General features: G+C 56.8%; 2 protein-coding genes and 1 pseudogene across 2 annotated transcripts; 2 read left to right on the forward strand and 1 right to left on the reverse strand.

Moving 5' to 3' along the window:
• The window catches only part of LOC138102437 (uncharacterized), a 705,988-nt pseudogene that overhangs the window by 260,033 nt on the left and 421,960 nt on the right, over positions 1-23,995 (forward strand).
• Positions 1,267-2,832, forward strand: LOC138102400 (serine/threonine-protein kinase pim-1-like; the record flags this gene model as incomplete). Its single annotated transcript, XM_069000110.1, has 3 exons — positions 1,267-1,624; positions 2,294-2,407; positions 2,726-2,832. Coding segments are annotated over 3 exons (579 nt in total), but the record flags the coding sequence as incomplete, so codon positions are not given.
• On the reverse strand, positions 15,421-16,705 carry LOC138102401 (serine/threonine-protein kinase PAK 1-like). The gene is made up of 2 exons (XM_069000111.1): positions 16,543-16,705; positions 15,421-15,630 (listed from the first exon to the last, which is right to left on the reverse strand). The coding sequence occupies exons 1-2, from the start codon at positions 16,684-16,686 to the stop codon at positions 15,421-15,423; spliced, it is 354 nt and encodes a 117-aa protein (XP_068856212.1). The 5' UTR covers positions 16,687-16,705.

The following is a 23,995-nucleotide window of genomic DNA, read 5'->3' on the forward strand; positions in this document are numbered from 1 at the left end:
TGCTCCGGGACTCCGCCTCGGCCCCGGAGCGGAGCGGCCCGTGCTGCCCCGGGGCGCGCGGGGCTCGGCCGTGGGGCGCGCGGGGGGGAACGGACACACGGGCACCGGACACACGGACACGCGGACAAACGCTCCCAGCGCTTCAGCGGCAGCAGCGGCAGCAGCGGCAGCAGCGGCAGCAGCGGCAGCAGCGGCAGCAGCGCAAAAGCAGCGAGTCTACGAACCCTCTGCGTCCCTTCTCCTGCTCCTCCTCTCCCTCTCCCAGTGTCTCGCACCCTCTCCCGCTCTCCCTTTGGTTCCCCAACCCCCCCTCCCGCGGCCTCCCCCTCCCCAGGCCCGGCCGGGCCATGCCCCCGGCCCGCCCCCGGCCCCGGGCGGGGCTGCCCCCTCCCCGCCCCCGGGCGTCCCGCCGCGGTCCCGCCTCCGCCCGGCTCTCGCCGTCCTGGCTGTGGCGCTGCTGGGCGGGCATCAGTGCCTGGCTCCTGGGCACCATCGCCAGCCCCTGGCTCCGGCTGGCCCGACCCCGGCCCCGGCCCCGGCCTCGGCTCCTCCCGGGGCCCGCCGGGGACACAGGCGGCGCGGCCGCTCCCGCCGCCTCCGCAGCGTCTTCCCCGCTCCGAGCTCCGCCGCTCTTGAGCGCGGCCGCCGGCCCCAAGCCGCCGGTGGCCCCTCCAAAAGAGCCAACATGTGGGGATGGCCGGCCCGGGGCGGTTGAGCGGCGCTCGGGGGCCGTTCCTGGCCCCGGGCCGAGCGCTGACGGCCGCGTCTCGCGGGCACGGAAGGCGCAGCAGGGCCTGAAGGAGCGCTACCGGCTGGGTTCGCTGCTGGGGCGCGGCGGCTTCGGCAGCGTCTTCGCGGCCACGCGGCTCTCGGACGGCGCCCCGGTGAGTGGCGGGGCCGGCGGCGGGCGCAGGAGGCGGGGGGCAAAGGAGGAGGAGAAGGAGCATGGGGCTGGGCACGGCGGGCGGCGAGCTCAGCCCGCTGCTCCCCTTGCCTTGCAGGTGGCCATCAAACGGGTGCCGCGAAACCGCATCGGCCATTGGGGCGAGCTGGTGAGTGAGCGAGGGGCAGCGGGAGAAGCCGGGGCGCGACGGGCGGGGATGAGCCGAGGCCCGGCAGGGTGGAAGCCGCCAGAACGCCTCGAGGGAGAGCGGCCGTGGGGCCAGCGGAGCGCGCAGAGCGTCCCCGGCTGGCTGAGGGCTTCCCGAGCCCCGGCACGGCATCAGCCCCGCTGACGGCATCGTGCTCCTCCCGCAGCCCGACGGCACCCGAGCACCACTGGAGATCGTGCTGCTGGACAAGGTGTCCGCTGGCTTCCCTGGCATCGTCCAGCTCCACGAGTGGCTGGAGCTCCCCAACAACGTGCTGATGGTGCTGGAGCGCCCGGAGCGGTGTCAGGACCTCCTTCACTTCATTCGGGCACGGGGCTTCCTGTGCGAGGAGGTGGCGCGGCACCTGTTCCGCCAGGTGCTGGAGGCCGTGCGGCACTGCACCAGCTGCGGGGTCCTGCACCGGGACATCAAACCGGAGAACATCCTGGTCGACCTGGCCACCGGGCAGGCCAAACTCATCGACTTTGGCTGTGGCACCTACCTGCAAGCCGCAGCCTACACCAGCTTTGCAGGTGAGCCCACGCATGGGGAGGCTCCTGGTAGCGGCATCTCACAGCCCAACATCTCACGGCCCAACATCTCACAGCCCAAGCTGGCTGTGGCAGGGGGGGATTCTCCCTTTTGCTGCCAGTCATGGCAGCTGGAGTCTTCAGCTGAGCTGCTTTTGAGCGGTGCTGGCTGAGGGGCCATCTTCCAGCCCTGCTGGCAGCCTTCGCCAGCCACTCTGCCCAGGACTGGCGCTGGGGCTGGGGCAGCCAGCGCCACAGAAACACCCGTGGGTGGGGGTAGCAGAGAGGGGGGCCCAGAACCTGTGCTCCAGCCCGTTTGGTGTGCAGGCGAGACAGGGCTCGGACTGCTCTGCTGCCCGTGGTTGCCTTGGCTTAAGAATGGTTTCTGGGGCAGTGCAGGCGGGGAGGATGAAAGCGTGGTTTTTCCCCAGCACCAAGTGGGTTTTTCCTTTGCATGGAATGCTCGGGCCTTGCCAGGGCTTCCGCTGCCCTCTTGCAACACCAGCGGCTTCTTTTCCAACCCCCAGTTTGTACACAAGTCCCAGGTGCTGGCCAGAGGGCAGCGGGTCACGCCGCGTGCCGCTGCTGCGGCCCCCGCATGCCCAGGGAGGCTGGGGCGAGGCTCTGGGAGCAGGCAGCGTCCCCCTGAAGAACTCCATCTCTATTCCATAGGAACACCATCCTACAGCCCTCCGGAATGGACCCAGTTCGGCTGGTACTACGGCGAGGCAGCGACCGTCTGGTCCCTGGGCATCGTGCTGCACCAGATGGTCTGCGGGGAGCACCCTTTCAGGAGGGGCTGGAACAGCACCTGGGGCCGGCTCTCGCTCCCACGACGGCTCTCTCCAGGTGGATCCTCGTCTCTGCAGCACAGGGGAATAGCAGTGCTGGGAGACAGCAGCGGGCTCAGGAGCATCCCACACTGGCAGCTGCTGAGGAGGTGGCAATGTCCTGCTCTCCTGCTCTCCTCCAAAAGAAAGAATTGATGGCAAAGTTTAGGCACAGCCCTGAGCACACGCAGCACGGCCTGGCCATGGCAAGAGTGGGGCAAAGCGGACAGAAGCCTTCTGCAACTGACTGGTGCTTTCTGCTTTCTGTCTGCAGAGTGCCAGGATCTCATCCGACGATGTTTATCCGTGCTCTCCTCGGAAAGGCCCTCATTAGAAGACCTATCCTGTGATCCTTGGATGCAGGATATTCGCGTGCCATAGGAGAAGGGAGAGAGCCACACGCACGCTTTGACCCAGGGAGCCGGTAAGTTCCAGCTGCACACGCGCCTTGGCAAGAAGCAGCAAAGAAAGGCAGAGATTTTGTCCTGCCTGAATCGCTGCGCAGGGCTCCTCAGCTGGGCACGCGCAGCCCTGCTGCTGGAGCTGAGCTGCTCTTCCCAGCACTGGTGGCCCCCACGCCAGCTGCTTTTGCTTGTCCTTCTTCAGCGACAGCCGGGGCCCTGGGCAGAGCACTGACAGCCTGCTCCAGCCCCAGGGAAGAAGGAGCCCCTGGAGAAGCTGTGCCAGGTGCGGCTGCTGCTGCTGGAGACATGGAGGGTGACATCAAGGATGACAAGCTCTTCCTCCACCTGGCAAGCTGAAGATGATGGCCTTCAATGGTGGCACCTTCTCCAAAGCCAGGCTCCACAGCGAATTTGCAGATGAGTCCACACGCAGGGGGATGCTCCCAGATTTGTGCATTGCACAGCCTGGCCGGGAAGCAAAGGTTTCCCCCTTTGCTGGGGCGGATGCAACCAATTCTTCAGTCGGCTGCCAAGCTGCTTTTTGGCAGGGCTGGGGGGATGGGCTGGGCTGGTTTTGAACTGGGAGTCTGCTCCTGGCCCTGCCAACAGCCCCCAGCACCCACCGTGGCCCGCGCTGGGGCTGGGGCTGGGGCAGCCAGCCCGACACAAACAAAGCCCCATGGTGGGAGCAGAGGTTGGACACCAGAAGCTGTGCATGGGCTGCTTTGCTCTGCAGGCAAGGAAGGGCTTGGGCTGCTCCACTGCCCTTGTTGGCTTTGGGCTCAGCATGACTTTTGGGGGCAGTGCAGGGGGAAGGCAGAAAGCGTGGGCTGCCCTGGCCTGTGGGTGGGTTTTTCCCTCGCATGGTGGGCTTGGACCTTCCTCAAGGCCCCAGCAGAGGGAAGATTTTTTACCTTTTCCCTTGTCTTCCCTTTTTGTCTGTAATCTCTTTTCATTGATTTATGGTTTGTTTTTCCAAAGGAAGCGTTCTAGGTGCTGTCTGGTCTGGATGGCGAAGTTCTTGGGAGCAGCTGTGGCGTGGATGGGACGTGCCCTTGGAGAAGGACTGAGGACACCGTTTGGGAGCAGCTTTTCTTCTGGCGGCGGGAGGCGTGAGGTGGGTGCCCGTCCTCTTGGCACGGCTGGGATAAGGGCTTTTGGGAGACGGCAGCGAGCGCAGCAGCATCCCGCTCTGGGCAGCTGCTGAGGAGGTGGCTGTGCCACGGCCGGCTGCAGGCTGGGCACGTGTCCTGCCCTCCTGCTCTCCTGCCAGAGGCAGCAATGCTGGGCAGCTTTGGGCAGCGCTCTGAGCGCGGCCAGCACGGCCTGGGCACCGCGGGCGGCTGGGACAAGGGGGACGGGAGCCTTCAGCTGACGGGCGCTTTCTGCTTTCTCTCCTTGCAGCCGGGCTCTGTGGATGCTGAGGCTGCTCTGGGCTCCGCCAGGGCTCTGCTGCGGCTCAGCCCCGGGGCCACGAGAAGCCAAAGAAGAAACGCCGTGACCTGCAGCAGAGACGTGCTTGAGCAGCTCGGCAGCGCAGCTCAAGTTTGCAGAGCGTGCACCTCCGGGGGAAAATATGACACCCCCCCAATAACAAACTTGTTCAGTAACTTCTGAAATGAAATCAGTCTGGGTTGACCCCCAATGCCATTTTTCTGCTTGCTCAAGCTGAAGCTCAGCCTTTCTCTGAACAGTTTTCTCCCCCACCTGCCTTTTGCTCCACAAGTGCTCCCTCTTTCCCCCAGTGAGTTCCCAGCTCACCGCAGTCCCCATTGCACTGTAGCCTTCCTTGATGCCCCTGGCCACGAGGAAGAGTGAGCCCCAGGTTTAGGGACTCATGTTGTCACTGGCTGAAGAACAGCAATGTCTCAGAGCTCTGGTGAGATTTGGGGGTCATTCAGAGCTGCTCTCCAGGCCTCAGCTCTGCTCACTGCTGGGTTCCCACTCCCTTTTCCTCATTCTTCACAGAGCAGGATGAGCTCTGGGAATGCCCTTGACCCTCGCCACTCTTCCCAGCCCAGCCACCCAGCCCAGTTAGGCATAAGCTGGAGCTTCTCTGTCTCCTCTGGCACCCCAGTGCAGTCCCCTCTGCGGGGAGCAGCAGCCCCAGAGCGCAGCACACAGCAGTGCAGGCCGCACCTGGAGCAGCTCCCTGCAGCCATGGCCTGGCTCTTTGTGGCAACCAAATGCTCCCTGTGTGCAGCTGTCCCTGGAGGATGGCCCCAGGGCAGAGCCCAGCCGGGCTCCCACTGCATCCCCTGGAGCCTGGGGCAGACAGCGCTGGCAGAGCTGAGGTTCATGGTGAGCACCCAGAGCTGTGGCTCGCAGTCAGTGTTTGCAAGCGTTGTGATCTCATCTCCTGCAACCTGTGGGGAAAACGAGCTGTGCAGCCAGGCCAGCGCTGCCCCTCTGGGCAGGGACGAGGCTGAAGGCCTTTCCTGTTGCCGAGGAGGTGGCATTAAGCCTTCGCGGGGCCTGGCAGCTGTGGAGCCGGATCTCGCCCGCTGTCCGGGACTCGCTGCCCACCAACCGCCCCCACCCGCCGCGCTCCGTTCTGCAGGGACAGAAGGCTCTGGCTGTGCGAGGGTTTCCATCACGTCTGTGTACCCGTGGCTGTGGAACGCACATGGAGAGGGAAAGTGTCAGTCCCGGTGCTGGCACACTCCTTCCTTTCCATACAGGAAACGTCCCTGCGCACCCCGTGTGCGGATCTATTCAAAGGAGAGGCGTGGATAGAGATTTCCCACAGAGCTCTGACTCTGGCGGAACTCACCTTGTCAGCCAGCAGCCAGGGCATTTGTTTCCCAGCTCTGTGTCAGTCGGTGCCCCAGAGCTGAAGGGAGCAGCATTTAGAAGCAGTTTCCAGATTTCTAGGCAGGCAGTGGAGCTGACAAGCATCCGTGCAACTTGCTGTGTTCATTGGGAGGGGCTGCTGCTTCTTTGGGAATACGGCACAATGGAGACACGAGACTTGGAAAAATCCCAGCTCTAGGTGGATTTGTGCAGGAGGGGGAGCAGCAGAAACACTTTGTGTCTGCTTGTGGGGACACAAGGTCCAAGGAGCGGGGCTGGCAGAGGGTGACCTGGGCCGCTGGCAGCTCAAGTCCCGTGTGTTGGGTCTGCCTGAGGGAAAGTTCACGGGCCTTCCAGGGCTGTGCTTTGCATTGGTAGCTGGACGGGTGCTGGTAACAGAGCGGTGTTCTGGCTACTGCCCAGCAGCGCTGTCCCTCTGCCATTCCTTCCCCCATCAGAGGGGATGGGAGTGGGCAGGATCCTGGCAGGGGACACAGCCAGGCCAGCGGACCCAAATCAGCCAAGGGGATGTTCCAACCATATGACCCAGATCAGATGTATAAAGCAAAGGGAGAGAGGAGGAAGGGCACCTTTTCCCCCAGAAGCTGAAGTTTCCCTGAGTGTTCCAGTTCCAAACTCTTGACCCTTTTTGGAGGCATTAGGTTCTCACCCCGTAGTCTTCCAGTCATCCTCGAGTTGTAGAATTTTAGAGCAGTCAAATTAATCAAGTTCACATTTTCTAGATATTGCTGTGTCATTTCCTTGATATCCATATGAGAGGGGACACAGTGATGGATGGGTTTGCATGGGAGCTGCAGAGCCCTGGAATGGAGAGCCTGAGTGTCCCAGCAGGATTTGCAGGAGTGTGGAGGGCAGCTGGAAAGAAGATGGTGGGCAATATTCTCCTGCCTCCATCTTCCAAGGAAACTTTGATTCAGTCCCTGTCTGCATTGTGTCATGGGGCCTCCAGAGGCCCAGGCAGGTGTCTGGGTGGCCCCAGAAGGCGCTTGCAGAACCCTGGGGCAGCAGGGAAGGGGCAGGAGCATCCCTGTGGTGCTGGGAGAGACACCCAGAGGGGGCCACCCCTGGGGCCCAGGCAAGAGCTGCATTCAGGCAGCCAAATTCATGCAGGGTCTGCCCAGGTGCTGCCAAGGACCAGTCCAGTGAGCTCCTGTCCTCTTTCACCGCTTTGTATTTTCTTTGTATTTCTTTGTATTTATTTCTTTGTATTTATCCTTATTATTATCTTTGTATTTGTTGACCCTCAAAATGCCATTAGAAATCATTTTCCCTCAAAATAAATACTGACTTATTTTAGTGTGCTGCTTTGGACAAATTTGCAGGAAAATATCCTCTGACAGAAGGCAGGTTACAACCAGCCCTCTCCCACCAGGTCTGCCAAAAAATATTTTCCTCTGAGGAATGTGAAAGAGAAAAAGAACCTATTTATTTAACAAACACACAGGAAAAGGATAATAATGCTGAATACTAAAACCTCTCGCTGTGGAGAGAAACCTGGGAAGATTTCAGAGTCCTTCTGTAGGTGTGCTCTCTCTCCTCCTCCTTGGAGCTGGGTTGGTGTCCTCCAGGGCCTCGGTGGAAAATTTTCCCGGTGTGTTCTGATGTTGAAACAGTCCAGAAGAGAAGAAGGGAAAAAGCCCAAGTCCCAGGAAAACAAACTTCAACTCTCCGTCTCCCTCCGGAGAAAAGGAGCCGAAAGCGTGCTGGAAAGCAAGCAGGGCGCTCCCTCCGCTCTTCTCGCTGCCGCAGCAGAACGCAGAGGAGTGTGTGTCTGTGTCCTTGAACAACCGCTTTGAAAAGTTCGCTCGGTGTTTTCTCTCTCCCCCGTCGGGCTCAGTTTAAAGGCACACAAAGGCACAGGACTGATTTCTGGGCAGAGAGCAGCGATAGGGGATACATATCATAAAGTCACCCCCAGACAGGAATGTATGGAGCTGGAGAGCTCTACAGTCCTGTGTCTTTAGTTCCAAGGGTATGGAAGTGTCGATGGGTCCTTTGGTAATCGCACAGTTCTGGATCGGTTCCCGCCGGGTGGAGCCATTTTTATACAGAAGTCAGTGTATTCACACAGCACAGATTGTTGTGTTTTCCTGTGTATCAATTTCTGTGTAAACCTGCATCCCGTTGTACAGTTTTATCGATGTATGAATTTCTGTGTAAAGCTGCGTGGCCTTGTGTCTCGGTTTGAAAGACAGGTGTCTGCTAAGGAAGGCAGAAGCCTCCCTTGAAGTGGCAGATATAACCCCTTTCCCCCTGAGTTATTATAATTCTGAAATCAAGGGTCTTTAGGCAAAGATGTGGGAAATAGGAATAACAGTTCTTTACTATATATATATATATATAGATATAGATATATAACCAGTCAAACAAAACAACAACAGCCGTCCAGGCTCCAGCTGAATCACAAGGACAATCACAGCCAGCAGCAGTCGCCCCTGTGCAGAGGAGGAAGTAGAAGACCAAATCAGTACGACCAGTTAATGATGATGGGGAGCCAGGGCCCTCACAACCAGCAGGAGAGCCCGAGCTGGAAATTATCAATGAGTCCCTGTCGTACGATAGTCTCTGTAATATGTGAAAAGACATTGTGTGAAGGGGGCGTGAGCATTATACAACCTGGCTGCTTCGGATTTGGAACCTTATGGGCACAAGCGTGCAACTGGACAGTGGTGAGGCAAGGTATCTGGGATCGCTGACCCAGAACCCAGGTGTGGACCAGATATTTGTGTGGGAGCCAGAACCCCTTTCTCTCTGGGAGCGGCTCTTAATGAGTGTGAGAGAAAGGTTCATTCACAAAGACAGAATGCAGGAGTACCATCATAGAATGCAGTGGAAGACACTCGAGGAAGGGATCCAGCAGCTAAGAGAGGTGGCAGTATTGGAGGTACTCTTTGGGAGGGATGGACAGCATGATAATGACCCCGATAAGGTCAGGTGCAAGGGACAGATGATGTGGAACCTGGCAAAGCTAGGGCCACCACAATACACCACCTTCATTGCAACGATTGATGCTGACAATAACTGAGAAACAGTGGGCTCTGTCACCAACAAGCTCAGGAATTATGACAGTATGGTCAATGGTCCGCTGAAAGCTCATGTCTCTGCTGTGGTCCAGGACCTCAAAGAGGAGATGAAGGAGATGAGGAAGGAAATGAGGGAGGAGATGAGGGAGGAGATGAGGAAGGTCAGTGTGGCACCAGTGCGAGTCACAGGCCCCCACGTCAGAGCCCCCAAGTCCCCCAGCTAGAGAGAGAGGGTACACTCCACGAGCTGAGCTGTGTTTTTTTTCTGTGTGTGCATGGGGAAGACATGAGAAAGTGGGATGGGAAACCCACCTCTGTCCTGGCAGTGCAGGTGCGTGAAATCAATGAGGGCGGTACTAACCGAGGGGATTCTGCTAAGGTGAAAGTAGCCTCAGCTTCCCGTGACTGAGCTGCCAGGTATTACAGAAGGGAGGATGATATGTTGGATCTCCTTGAAGGGACCTCTAGCATGTATGCCCAGGGAAAGAATGATAACCAGGGCTAGAGGGGCCCTGCCTCTAGCGAGGAGGCGGTACGGGAGGACCAGCTTTTCTGGACGGTGTGGATCCAATGGCCTGGCACATCAGAGCAACAAAAATATGATGCATTGGTTGACACTGGAGCACAGTGTACTTTAATGCCCTCGGGACATGTGGGGGAAGAACCTGTATCCATCACTGGGGTGACCGGGAGATCACACGATTTGACGTTGTTGGAAGCTGAGGTGAGCCTGACTGGGAAGGAGTGGCAAAAGCATCCAATTGTGACTAGCCCAGAGGCCCCGTGTATTCTGAGCATAGACATCCTCCAGAATGGGTATTACAAAGACCCGAAAGGACTCAGGTGGGCATTTGGGAGTGCTACTGTGGAGGCAGAGGGCATTAGGCAATTGAACACCCTGCCTGGACTATCAGAAAATCCCTCTGCAGTTCGTCTCCTGAAAGTGGAAGAGCAACGAGTGCCAATTGCCACCTCAACAGTGCACGGCCGGCAGTATCGGACAAATCGAGATGCTGTGATCCCCATCCACAAGATGATCTGCAAGCTGGAGAGCCAAGGGGTGGTCAGCAAGACCCACTCACCCTTCAACAGCCCCATCTGGCCTGTGCGCAAGTCTGACGGGGAATGGAGATTGTGGACTATCGTGCCTTGAAATGAAGTGACTCCACCACTGAGCGCTGCTGTGCCGGACATTTTGGAGCTTCAGTACGAGCTGGAGTCCAAAGCAGCGAAGTGGTACGCCACTATTGACATTGCTAATGCATTTTTCTCCATTCCTCTGGCAGCAGAGTGCAGGCCTCAGTTTGCCTTCACCTGGAGGGGTGTGCAGTACACCTGGAACCGACTGCCCCAGGGCTGGAAGCACAGTCCCACCATCTGCCATGGACTGATCCAGGCTGCACTGGAAGAGGGTGAGGCCCCAGAACATCTGCAGTACATTGATGACATCATCATGTGGGGGAACATGGCATCGGAGGTATTTGAGAAAGAGAGAAACCATCATCCAAATTCTCCTGGAAGCTGGTTTTGTCATCAAGAGCAAAGTCAAGGGACCTGCCCGAGAGGTCCAGCTCCTGGGAGTAAAGTGGCAAGATGGATGACATCAGATTCCCACCAAGGTCATCAATAAGATCACAGCAATGTCTCCACCGACCAACAAGAAGGAAACACAAGCTTTCCTAGGTGCCATAGGCTTTTGGAGAATGCACATTCCTGAGTACAGATCGTGAGCCCTCTCTACCTGGTTACCCGCAAGAAGAACGATTTCCACTGGGGCCCTGAACAGCAGCAAGCCTTCGCCCAGATCAAGCAGGAAATTGCTCATGCCGTAGCCCTTGGCCCAGTCAGGACAGGACCAGAGGTGAAGAACGTGCTCTACTCTGCAGCCAGGAGCAATGGTCTGTCCTGGAACCTCTGACAGAAGGTGCCTGGTGAGACTCGGGGCCGACCACTGGGATTCTGGAGCTGAAGCTACAGAGGGTCCAAAGCCAACTACACTCCCATAGAGAAAGAGATCTTGGCAGCTTATGAAGGAGTCCAAGCTGCCTCAGAAGTAATTGGCACTGAAGCACAACTCCTCCTGGCGCCCCGACTACAGGTGCTGGGGTGGATGTTCAAAGGAAAGGTTCCTTCCATGAATCACACCACCGACACTACTTGGAGCAAATGGATTGCCCTCATCATGCAGCGCATCTGAATTGGAAACCCGAATCGCCCTGGGATCTTGGAAATAATTACGAACTGGCCGGAAGGTGAGACTTTTGGATTATCTTCTGAAGAAGAAGCGGAGCAAGTGACACATGCCCAAGAAGCCCCACCATATAACCAGCAATCAGAGAGTGAAAGACACTGATGGTTCCGGCCGAATTGTAGGTGCTGGCTGGAAATGGAAAGCCGCTGTATGGACCCCACATGACAAGTTGCACAGGCTACTGAAGGAGAAGGTGGATCGAGCCAATTTGCTGAATTCAAAGCTGTCCAGTTAGGTCCTGACATAGCTGAAAGAGAGACTGGCCAAAGCTCTACCTCTACACTTATTCATGGATGGTAGCCAATGCTCTGTGGGGTTGGCTGGAAAGGTGGAAGAAAGCAAACTGGCAGCACAGTGGAAAACCAATCTGGGCTGCTGAGGAGCGGAAAGGCATTGCCTCTCGAGTAGAGAAACTGTCTGTGAAAGTCCGTCATGTAGATGCTCACGTCCCCAAGAGCCGGGCTAATGAAGAACATCATAACAACAATCAGGTAGATCAGGCTGTGAAAATAGAGGTGTCCCAGATAGACTTGGATTGACAACATAAAGGAGAGTTGTTCCTAGCTCGATGCGCCCATGATGCCTCAGGCCATCAGGGCCGAGATGCCACCTATAAGTGGGCACCAGATCGAGGGGTGGATCTAACCATGGAGAGTATCTCCCAGGTCATCCATGATTGTGAAACATGCGCTGCGGTCAAGCAGGCCCAGCAAGTGAAGCCCCTGTGGTATGGTGGGCAATGGTCCAAATACAAGTATGGGGAGGCCTGGCAGACTGATTACATCACACTGCCTCAAACCCGCCAAGGCAAGCGCTATGTGCTCACAATGGTAGAAGCCACCACAGGATGGCTGGAGACCTACACTGTGTCTCACGCTACTGCCCGGAACACCATCCTGGGCCTCGAAAAGCAAGTCCTTTGGAGGCATGGCACCCCTGAGAGAATTGAGTCTGACAATGGGACTCATTTCAAGAGCAGCCTTATAAACACCTGGGCTAGCGAACATGGCATTGAGTGGGTGTACCACATCCCTTACCATGCACCAGCAGCTGGGAAGGTTGAGCGGTGTAACGGATTGCTTAAAACCACCTTGAAGGCACTGGGTGGGGGGGACTTTCAAAAACTGGGAGGTGCATTTAGCAAGAGCCACCTGGTTAGTTAACACCCGAGGCTCCACCAGCTGAGCAGGCCCTGCCCAATCCAAACCCCTACAAACAACAGACGGGGATAAGGTTCCAGTGGTGCACATGAGAGGTATGCTTGGAAAAACTGTTTGGGTTAATTCTGCTTCGAGCAAAGACAAACCCATCCGTGGGGTTGTCTTTGCTCAGGGACTAGGGTGCTCCTGGTGGGTGATGCAAAAGAATGGAGAGACCTGTTGCATACCTCAAGGGGACCTTGGTTTAGGGTGAACTACCCATGGCTCTGCATTTGAATCAGCATCAGCATGTATATATGCATATAATTCGGGTGATGCATGTATTTATATGGTTAAAAGGGTTCCGTTTCATGTAACATGTTAGTATGGGAAAAATTTGGGGTGGCTAATGTTGGGGTTTTAGCAGTTCTTCTCCTATTTCTTTTTCTCTTAAAGGAATTTTCCCCATAGATGTTGCCAGGGGGACAAATTACTGGGGGCTTAAGGAAAACAAAGGACCTGGTCATAGTGGCAGGGGTGCATCACTTTCACCTGGGTTTGCGGGCAGTCAGTTTCCTGGCGTTTGGATGGAGAGAGAGGCTGCTTCTTCAGCTGCTTTCCTTCTACCGGAGATACCCCGGGATCCCAAGCCCACCTTCCCTGCTCTGCTGGGAGCCAGGCTGCGGCCGCCCGCCCCTGCTGTTGCTTCGAGCCTTTGCTACTCTGTAGCCCCACTCGCCCTGCCTGCTGAGACCTCCGGGGGTTCCCACCGCAGCTCCGGAGTTCGATACATCTCGTCTGAAACCCGGGATTTGTGCTCGTCCCTGCTGTTCCAGCCTGCTGTTCCCGAGGGTCCGGCCAGACACCGAGATCAGCTGTCCAGGGGGTTTTTGAAATCTTTGTTCCATCCTTCCCCGGGATCCCAGGCCACCAGTGCCGCGTGCTCCCCGAGCTCGCTCCGGAGCGTCCCCTGCAGCCGCGAGGGAACCATCGCACCTGCCCTGCTCACCGGGAGCCGCCAGCGCCCCTGCCGGCTGCGAGCGGAACTGCACCCGAGGGGAAAGGGCCTGGCAGCCGAGAAGGCTGGGACTGGGTTTGGGATTGTTTGCTGTTACTGTCATAGTTATTGCTGTTTGTTTGACTGGTTATACACATACAGATATATATTAGTATAAATAAAATATTACATATTATAGTATATATATTAGTATATATTACCCTGTTATTCCTGTTCCTCATATCTTTGCCTATAAAGGTCCTAAATTTCAAAATTATAATAATTCAGAGGGAAGGGGGTTGTAATTTTTTTTTTCTTCCATTTCAGGAGAGACTCCTGCCTTCCTTGGCAGACACCTGTCTTTCAAACCAAGACACTGGGAGCAACTGGGACCACAGTGGGTGCAAATACAATCATACAGGGAGTGAGTGGGTTCATACTGGAAATGACTGGAGCCACACTGGTCTCTTACTGAGAGTGAAAGCAACCATCCTGGGTGTGACTGGGAGCCACTGGGACCATGCTGCAAGCAACTGGGATCTTATTGGGAGTGACTGGGACCATACTGAAAACACAGTGGGAGTGACTGTAAGCGACTGGGATGATGCTGGGAGTGAATGAGATCATACTGGGGGTGACTGGGAACCACCACTGAGGCGGCGGCGAAGCTCGGAGGTGGCCCCAGCGCAGGTGGGAGCCGCGCTCGGTTCTGGCGGGGCTCGGCGCTGGCTGCGGGCGGAGGGGGCGGCAGGGGGCTGGGGCGGGTTCGTTGTGCCGTGTGGGCGCCGTGTTCGCCCTGGCGTGAGGGCGCTGCGGGAGCGGCTGCCCGCGCTCTCCTTGCCGCGGATGCCTCGGCAGGAGCCGGTGCCGGAGCAGCGCTGGCTCGTCCCGGCTGCTGTGGGTAGGACAGAGGTGGCTGCTCTGTCCCCGGGACCGTTCCTTGGAAGGTTCAGACTTCCCAATCTGTCCTCCAATATGCACACACCCATTTTGATTGTTTTAGTAGAACAAAGCAATATTAATAACTCCATTGAATCTTTGTTCTTCTTCTTTAAGTTCAGGAATTTGACACGGCCTTGGCTGAGCAGCAGTTCACGGGGTTTGTTTGTTTAAGTCACATTCACCTTATTCCTTTCCCCCGTCACTGCCAGAGCCCCTCCCCTGCTTGCGCTCGCAGGTGCCACCGAATGCGTGTCCCGGGATCGCATCTCCCCGCCCGCAGCCTCCAGCTCCCGCCCTGTCCTGGGCTGGCCCTGGGCTGGCGGCAGCGAGTCCGACAGAAACCAACGCCCGCGGGGCCACCGGGGCTCAGAGCCGTGCAAGGGACGCTTTGGTTTGCAGGGAGGGCCTGGGCTCCTCCCCTGCCCCGTTTGACTTAGTTTAGGATTCAATGTTTTGGCCGACGTAGGAGGGGAAAAAGGCATGGTTTTTCTCCAGCACTGGGCGGGTTTTTGCCTCGCCTGGAGCACTTGGGCCTTCCCCGGGCCCCCTCTGCCCTCTTGCAGAACCAGTGGCATTTCCCACCCCACGCGGTTTGTAAACAAGAGTCGGCTGCAGTCGAGAAGGCTCCAGGCGCCTCCTTCCAGGCTGACTCTGCCGATGCTGAGGCTGCTCTGGGCTCTGCCGGGGCTCTGCTGGGGCTCAGCTCTGGGCAAGGCTGGGCCCGCTCTCCCCTCGCATTGCTCCGGGCAGCTGAGTCACGGGGGAACAAGGAAGGGACACGTCAAGGGACTTGAGGTTTAACAGAGTTTTTATTCAAAAAACTGCCATAACTACCAGGCTGTCCTAACCACCATAACTAACTAGCAGTGCTAACTACCGTAACTATCCACTTGTCCTAACTACTATAACAAAAAGCTGTCCCCAGGTGCTTCAGGTCCTCCGCTGCTCCTTCAATTGCTTTGCTGCAGCGATCAGAGGGCTCAGGCTGGAGAGAGGCTTGGCTGATGATAAAAATGGGTGCTGCCCAAAGGATGAAAAAGAAAGAAATGAACTGTTACTTTCCCAAGTCAAGTTCCTCACAGGCTCTGTTGCATCAGGACAAAGGGGAATGGTTTGAAACTCAGGAGAGGGAAGCAGGCTCAGATTAGATCTGAGGCAGAATTTTTTTATCAGAAGAGTGGGGAAACACTGGCAGAGGGTGCCCAGAGATGTGGGAGGTGCCTCCTCCCTGGAAACATCCAGGCTCAGGTCAGGCAGGGCTCTGAGCCGCCTGATCTGCTTGAAGATGTCCCTGCTCCTTGCGGGGCACCTGGTCCAGATGACCTGCAAAGGACCCTGCCAAGCCAAACCAGGCGAGGATTCTGCTGGCTTTGCATGTGAAAAGCAGCGAGACTGGACACTATTGGAGGGGGCCCCATGAGAAAACCCCTCCCTCGCGCTGCTGTTTCCCCTGCAGCCGCTTCGCATCCACCTGCAGCAGCTCCTGGGCAGACCAGCGCCGCTCCTCGTCCGGCTCCAGGCTGCACTCCAGGAAGTCCCGCAGCAGAGCCGACAGGCGCCTGGGCTCCTGCAGCTGCGGGGTCCCGTTCTGCCGGATCAGACAGCGAGCCTGCGCGGAAAGCAAACACTTCTGAAAAAGCTCTGCCAGCTTCCTTCACACCCACGAGTGCTCACAGCGACCCCGGTTTCTCAGCCCCAGTCTCCAGGGACACTTTCCTCCCTGGCAGAGATGCTGCTCAGAGCTCATTTTTCTATGCCAACCAAAAAAGCCAAACGCTGCTGCAGCCACAGCCATTCCAACATCCACATGATCTTGCCTTGAGAGCCAATGTCATTGGCTGACTTTGTTAGTTGGAACCTCCATCAGAAATAACCCATTTTGCTTCTCCAAATACAGACACCAGCTTTACAGGCCATTTGCAAGAGTCACTGTGGTCTGCCTGTGGTATTTCCAAGGATTCTTACATCAAATGCATCCCTGCAGTGCCACTGACACTCAAGTAAATGCATTCAAGATGTTCCATCCCAGAAACTGCCAGGCAAGGAACCCGAGGTTTGGGTTGCTGAAAGCTCAGCCTTGGTGACATGGAGAAAGTAGCTTGGGCTAGGAAAGAAATATGTTAGACTATGGGGATGTTAAACAATCATCTTCATGTTTTAGACAAGTTTCCCAGTGAGAAGAGTCAGGGGGAGTTCATCTCGCAGAACCTCTTTCAGAAACTCCGTCAGAAAACTTGTTGGGTTTGGGTGTGGGGTTTGGGGTTGGTCTGGGGTTTTCTGCAAGATAAGGTTAGAGCTGATGCTCTGGCTTCATGTTTTCAGGTCATCCTCACAGACAGAAGAGCTGCAACAACTTAAAACCCAAAGCAAATTCTGGAGACTGCAGAATATTCATCTGTGCTCAGGCTCGAATCCTCTGGGAATTCCCTTCCCGATGGGCAGAGCCCTCTGGCTGCTCCTCCCAAGGCGGGTCCCTCTGTGCTCACAGGCCTCTGCAAACTCTGGGAAATTTGCCTCTTACCATGGCCGCCGTGTGCTCGAAGTAAGGAGGTTCTCCTTCCACCATCTCGATGGTCACAATGCCCAAGGACCAGATGTCCACCTTGGGGCCATAAGGAGAACTGGTCACAACCTCTGGGGCCATCCAGTGAGCAGTGCCCACCATGGAGCTGCACTGCTCCTGCTCAGGGCTGAGCTGAGCGCAGAGGCCAAAATCAGCTGAGGACAGAAACAAACACTGTCAAAGGCAGCTGGAATGAGGAAACCAAGCACAAAGATTGCCCACTCTCAGTCTGAGAATGCACTGCTGAATCCAGCTGGAAAAGTCCGCAGGGCTGTAGCCAAGGCAAGATGGAAGTGGACCCTTAAAGGAACCCTCAGCTTTCATGCAGTGGCTTTTAGTGATTCCCTTGAAGCTTCAGATTCCAACTCCCGCCCCTCTGCAAGGGCCACACCCAGAGCAAAGCCACTGCTGACACCCTGCTCCTCTCCTGAGCTCTCTGCATGGGGCAGCCGCTCTCAGCTGCCAGCAGGGGCCGGGCACCGCCACCAGCAGCACTTGTGGGGCTCTGGCCGTCACTGGGAAGCAGCCCCACACCCGCAGCCCGGGAGCGCCGTGCCTGACCAGGAACACCCACCCAGCTTGACAGAGCCGTCCGTTGCCAGAAGGATGTTGGAGCTCTTCAGATCTCTGTGGATCACCCGGTTTGAGTGGAGGAAATCCAGGCCCTGCAGACACTGAGAGAGAGCAAGAAACACGAGGGTGGAAATCCATGGCCAGAATACAGCACACAAGAAAGGACAGTTTAGAATTCTGCCAGCAGCAGCTTTGCTGTGCCAGGCCAGGAGTGCAGTGCAGACAAGCTCCGGGCAAATGGTTCAAGGCAAAGCTGAGAACAGCAAATCAAATCAAAAAAGACAGAGAGTCCCACAAAGAGCAGGAAAGAGGACAAGAGCAGAGTGGAAGTGCAGTGACACTGGCAGGCCGTTCACTTCAGAGGCTCTTTCTTCTGCAGCTCATAAAAACAACACAGAAACAAAGCTCTGAGCATGGAGCCACTCCTGTTCTCAGGCCCTGCTTGGAAGGAGCATTGTGTCCAAGCCATGGGAAGCACGAGCAGGATCCCTCACCTCCCGACTGACGGCTGCCATCTCTCCTTCAGCCATGCGTGTCTGTCTGACAACGTCCTGCAAAGTTCCTCCATCCATGTATTCCATCACCAGCCAGAGATCTTCATCAACAAGGAAGCTGGAAGAGGCAAACAATGGCATGGAGATGAACATGCACTGCTCAATTCCCTGATGGAAAAGCCTCGAGTGGAATTTTGTTTCCAGGTCACTTGTAAATGAGGACAGAATCCGATGCAGAGACATTCCTGCCAGGCTGCACAGTCCTTGGGATCTGCACAGTCTAAAGGAGAAGGAGACACCTGTGGGAAAGGAGAGGCCTTAGATGGCAAGCAGGTGAAAAATGCAGTTTAGCAGCAGCCCAGATCAATGTGGAACCACAACACTTGCCCCCAGCTGGTTCAGCATCTGAACTCAGCAGTTTCACCATTCCCTCCAGAACAAGGCAACACAACTTCCAGAGTTATCCAGGGCAGGGGGCCGTGCAGCACTTAGGACAAAAGTGGTCATGTGTTTGGAAAACCTTGCAGAAAGTCCCTTCAGAAACAGGCAAGGCCATTGCAAAATGGGCAAATGAGGCATTTCTGGAAACAAGAACCTGGTCTTCCTGGCATCTGCAGCAATGGAAAAGAGTTGGGAAGGAGAAACCAAGGGAAATAATTTCTGACAGGGTTTATCAGCACTTGTTGTAAGACCGAGGATATGGGGTCAGCTTGAAGGAAAAACCAAACCAAAGCAACAAAAGCACACGGAGGGAGTGAGCTGACAGGCTGTTGTTTTGGGAAGCTACGGCCGGGTGAGGCTTTTTCAAAACAGGCTACAGACTGCGGATGCCAGGAGAGATTAACGCAGGGCCCGTGCACGGGATAAGAGCTGAAGCACTCACCTGTCCAAAAAGCTGACAATGCTGGGGTTCTTCTTGTCCTTCAGGACCAGGATCTCATTCACAGCTCGTTCCCCGTTCTGCCCTCTGAGACTCATTTTCTTTATGGCCACCTGAAAGGACATTGCAGCCCTTGAACTGCAGGAGTCTGGGGCAGGAGGCCGCAGCAAACACGGAGCGAGTCTTTGCGGAGCGACGGAGCCGGGCTGTGCCAAACTGCCTTGGGATGGGACACCCGGGCTCAGCAAGTGACATTCCCACAGCCCATTTCTCTGCTCGCTGCGGGGCCGCTTACAGGACACAGGGCCAGAGACATTTGGCCTTGGAAGCTCTGCAGAAATGGGCCCTCAGCTCTCAGCCTCAAAGCTCTCACAGCATTCTCTGCACCTGCAGTCTTCTCAAACCGCCTTCGTTTACCACCACTCTCATTATCATTCAAACACATTTTGCAAGCAGGAAGTAATTCTGGTTCTGTGAAAACAGAGCAAAACAGCCGGGAACCCTTTAGCAATCCTGTGGGATTTGGTCATGATTTCAAACGCAACTGCTCTGTTTGGGATTGCACAACAGAGCAAACACGCACAAACATTGCTCAGATGATCCCTGTCACAGGCTGTCACTGACACCAGACCCAAACACAGCTGCAGGGTTTAGGAGAGAGCTTTGCTCTGCACATCCATCTTCTCATTACGAATGATCCCTCTCTCTGGGAACAGCTGCAGTAGGACTAAAACCCCAAACTGATCCCAAGCAGGATCGCTCCTTAATTAGGTCTTGAGGTATCCTTTGAAGATGAAACGCAGGATGGAAAAACTGCTAAACAGTGTTCCTGTCCGAGGCCGGGATGAAGATAAATTAGGCCTCAGCCTCGACCAGCTGATGCACTGATGTTTTCAGATATGAAGACCAAGCCAGCATGTCCTGCTCTGACAGACACTGCTGCCCTCCTTGCATTCCTTTGGGCACTTCAGAAGGCTCAAGTCTGTCGCAGCCGTGCTCTGCAGGCTGACACTGCTGTGCCTTCAGTGGAACAGCCTGTGCAGGAAAGCTCTGCTGGCCCCACAAAGCTGCAGCCACAGCTCCCAGCAGAGGGGAAAGCCCTCGAGAGCTGCCCGACGCGCTGGGCGTGGTGACACTGACCTCTCCTCCAGTGGCCCTCTCGAGTCCTTTATAAACGGTTCCGAAAGCCCTGGAGACAGAACAGCAGAGAAGAAAGAAGCAGCGCTTTAGGCCCTGGGAGTGAAAGCCAGCCCAGACAGGAGATCTCTGCTGCCTGCAGCGTTTACAAAACACCTGGGTGCATCGACCCTTCAAACAGCAGCGCAGCAGCCACCAGCCCTGTGCCTCGCAAGGTGTGCGAGAGAAAACTGAGGCCCAACATGAAGGAAAAGGGCTGGAGCAAATCCCAAGTGTCCACACTGAATTACTTTAGTCCAAAACCTAGGGTGGGAGCGGGTGTCTAAAGAACTGGAAAAGAATGTATTTCATCCTTTTCCATTTCCTGCCTACGAGCTGCAGGATCCACAAGGGCCCTGCCATCAGGCAGCTGATGCATTTTCCCCTCCAGTGCAGCAGCTCTGTGTCTGTTACTGAATGTACAGGGTTTACTACCTGTGCTGAAAAGGGCACTTATTAGTTCATCTCTGGTTTCTGTTTCTAAACCATTATGTTAATAATCCTGACCAGTGGATATTTTTGGAAGCAAAATATTTGAAAGGAATCTTCTTGAGAACTGTTTTCTGACAGGCACCAGATGGTGAGCTGCTCTTTCAGGCAACCAAATTCCAGGGACAGAAGTTCTTCCAGGTCCTGCTCCTTGCTGCAGGCAGGACACTGCCGGCCTCAGGGGCCTCTGACGGTGCCTTCTGACCACAGTTACCAATTCTGATCAGGACTGAGAGACAGCAGGATCGTGGCCCAGTGTCTGAAGCTGTTTGCAGCTTGCCTGGCTTCTCACTTGATCCTGCACCAGCAAATACCTGGCCCCTGCTTGTGCAGAAGTAACTGCCGGGCACTTACCCTTGGCCAACCTGCTCCAGTTCCAGGTATTTCTCGGCAGGCTCCCCCACGCTCACGGTGCTCCCTGAAAGAAACCACATGGAAGACGCTCCCTCCCAGATGGAGACCCCGCCTTGCAGCAGGGCCAAAATGCAGCCCCACTCCCTGGGGCCGGGAGCCCCTTGCTCTCAGCTGGGCAAGGACAATAAATGACTCTGTGACATTCAGCTGCACAGCAAGCCTGGGTGCAGCTGATGCTGAGACACACACGCAGCACCCTGCTCTGGCACACAGCAGCACAGCAGACGTACTCAGCTGCATCAGGCACCACTCCTCTCTGCCCTCTGGCTGCAGGGCTGTGCTGCTGTCAGAATGTTCAGCCCAGGATCCCGCAGCAGAGGGAGGTTCAGTGTCCTCTTCCCAACCAGAGGGAGGTTCCCCGTCCTCTTCCCAAAATTCAGCAGGTTCCTGGTCTTCTTTCCAAGCCATGGGACGTTTCCCGTCCTCTTCCCATGCTGGGAGAATTGCAGCCTCCTCTTCCCAAGTCCCACGATGTCCTCTGTCCTCGTCCCACGCTGGGAGATGTCCGTCGTCCTTGTCCCATGGCACTGGAGCCTCGCTGTCCTCGTCCCACACCGGGTGATGTCCACCATCCTCACCCCACACCACAGGAGCTTCACTGTTGTATTCCCAAACCGTGGGATGTTTGCCCTCATCTCCCGGGACAGAGGGAAGTTCACTGTGGTCTCCCGGGACAGAGGGAAGTTCACCATCATCCCCCAGAACAGCAGGAAGTTCACTGCTGTCTTCCTCCTCTTTGGCCTCCTCTTTGGAAGCACAGGAAGCCAGAGGAGGAGCTGATGCTGCTTTTGTGCCCTGTGGACAAATGGTAGCGTGAGGGACAGGAAGTTCTCTCTCAGTTATCGCCTTATTTATCCTCGGCTACACATCCAGCTGCACTGAGCAGAAATGGGATTCGGAGCTGTTCAAACTAGGAATGGGCTAAAGTCGACATTGCCACTTATTGCTGGGCATTCCATATTCCACCGTGGCTAAAGCCAGCAAGCAATCTTCTGCCTGCAAAACCAGACCTGCAGCTCTTCAAAAGCTCTTCAGCAGAGAAGGAGAAAAGTGCCAGGGATCCCTTTGCTGCTGCTGCTGCTGCTGCTGCTGCAAAGACACTGGCAGGAACTTTCCTTCAGCCTCCCAGGCTGGCGCTCGACTGCCACACGCCAAGCTCACAACTCTCTGCACAATTCCCACCACCAAAGGTTCCTTTCCCACTCACCGAAGGAGGAGCTGCTCGGGATCCACGCGTGAGGTGCCCTGCAACGGGACAGGCAACACGAACCAGATGCTGTTAGGAAAAACCTGCCCGTGGTGGGAACTCCCACGGAGCAAGGACACCCCGAGAGAGCATTTTGCTTCCACAACATCCCTCCAGGAGCCACAGTCCCTTCGCACAGCAAGCAAGAGAACAGCACAGAATCCTGGGCTGTGTCAGCCCTTGGCTGCAGCAGCCAACGCAGGGAGTTCCAGGCTCCGCTGGCACAGACTCTGCGCTTGAGGGAACAGAAACCCCCCGGCTCCACTGCAAATGCTGTGCACGCCCCGCTGGCTGCAGACACCCCCTTTTTCAGCTGCAGCTGCTGGCAGGAGCTCTCCCAAACCAGCGGTGTCTTAATGGCAATTTGGTTACAAAGGCAGCTCAGTGCCAGTGGGAGAACAGAAAGCACACAGCAAGCCCGAAGGCACCGACGCTGCAGCCAGGGAAAACCTCGACTTACGTGCCAAGTGGGCTAAAAAATACCCCGAATAAGCCACAGAGTACAGAGTGCAAACTGCAGCAACCGCTTGCTGGATCATTTTGGCCGTGCTGCACACGTGGCAGACTGTACCCCTGCAAGCCCAGAAGGACACCCGGCAGGGGCTGGGCTGGCTGCTGAGAATGCCTCGGGCAGGAGGATCCTCCGGCAACCAGCGGGCGCCCAGAGCCGCTCTGGACACTGAGGGCTCCGTGCCCACAGCAACGGGAACACGGCGAGGACGCGGCAGCGTTCCCGTGACATCACAGCAGCAGCTCCCGCAAGAACCGCCTGGAAGGTTCTCCTCTGTCACAAAGGAGCACAAAGGATCCTCCCGGGGCACAGCCTGTTGCTCAAAGCCTCCAAGAGGAACACAGAAAATGCAGCAGACAAGGACAGCCCATAGCCAAGCCTGAACAACGAAATCAAAGCCATGCACTGATGCTCCGAATTAGGGGCGGGAGTAGCGAGGCTGCAGGGCTTCCCAAGGAGCCGGAGGCAGCCAACACGCAGGGCTGGGCAAGTCGGGCCGGGAGCAGCGGAGAGCTTTGTTTCCCTTCCCAGCTGAATGGCGGCTCGGGCCGGGCCCGTTCCAGGGCTGCTCCTCAGCTGCGGCTTTCCCCTCACGCAGCCCGGGGGGCGCTGGGAGCGCGGGGCGAGGCTGGGCCGTGTGCAGAGCCCGCCCCTCGCTGCGATTGGGCGGTGCTGCCGTCAGTCGTGGTTCTGGCGCGCTGATTGGTCGGAGCGGGGAGCAGCCCGGGCCCGGAGCCGCCGGCAGGGCGGCCGTGGCGCAGCAGAGGCGCCATTGGCGGAGCGTCTGTGCGGGCCCGGGAGCGGCGGCGGCGGCCGGAGCCCGGTGAGGCGGCGGCGGAGCTCGGAGGCGGCCCCAGCGCAGGTGGGAGCCGCGCTCGGTTCTGGCGGGGCTCGGCGCTGGCTGCGGGCGGAGGGGGCGGCAGGGGGCTGGGGCGGGTTCGTTGTGCCGTGTGGGCGCCGTGTTCGCCCTGGCGTGAGGGCGCTGCGGGAGCGGCTGCCCGCGCTCTCCTTGCCGCTGCTGCCTCGGCAGGAGCCGGTGCCGGAGCAGCGCTGGCTCGTCCCGGCTGCTGTGGGTAGGACAGAGGTGGCTGCCCCGTCGGCGGGAGTGTGCGGGAAAGTTCCCGTGGCCAGAGGTTTGTGTCCCCAGAGGAGCCGGAGGAGTCCTGTAAAAGGAACTTTATTCCTGGAGCAAGGGAGAGGCCACGGGGCATTTCCCGTGGGCTCTGTCCAAGTGTTGGAGGACGCAGCCTCCTTTTTATGCCGATTTCCCCGGCCGCATCTCCGTGTCCCTTTCCCCGTGCCTGAGGTCCTTGGAAGGTACAGACTTCCCGATGCGCCTGCCGCATGTGCCCCTTAATGTGCACCCCCACTTTGTAGAACATCCGATATTCATGGCTCTGTTAAGTCTTTATTTCCTTTGTTCTCTGTTTCACCACTTTTCCTTGGCCATCTCTTTGCCAAGAGCAGTTTGAGTCCTTTAATTTTTCACAACCTCCTGGTCCTTCTGCTGAAAGAGAATCTGATGCCATCCCAGGGTGAAATGTGGTGTTGCTCATGGGAGTGGATTGGTGGGTGAGAAGGTCAGGAGCTGGAGCTGTGTGCTTGGTTATGATTTGGAGGACAGCTTG

The sequence above is a fragment of the Aphelocoma coerulescens genome, unplaced genomic scaffold (assembly GCF_041296385.1).
Source record: "Aphelocoma coerulescens isolate FSJ_1873_10779 unplaced genomic scaffold, UR_Acoe_1.0 HiC_scaffold_75, whole genome shotgun sequence".
Classification (NCBI taxonomy): domain Eukaryota; kingdom Metazoa; phylum Chordata; class Aves; order Passeriformes; family Corvidae; genus Aphelocoma; species Aphelocoma coerulescens.

What these genes read in the sequence shown, in the direction of transcription:
- LOC138102401 (XM_069000111.1), bottom strand. Translation starts at nt 16,686, where the DNA reads ATGGTGGGCACTGCTCACTGGATGGCCCCAGAGGTTGTGACCAGTTCT. An exon ending in TCGAGCACACGGCGGCCATG is followed by an intron (nt 15,631 to 16,542) that starts GTAAGAGGCAAA and finishes CTTTCCGCGCAG; the next exon opens with GCTCGCTGTCTGATCCGGCA.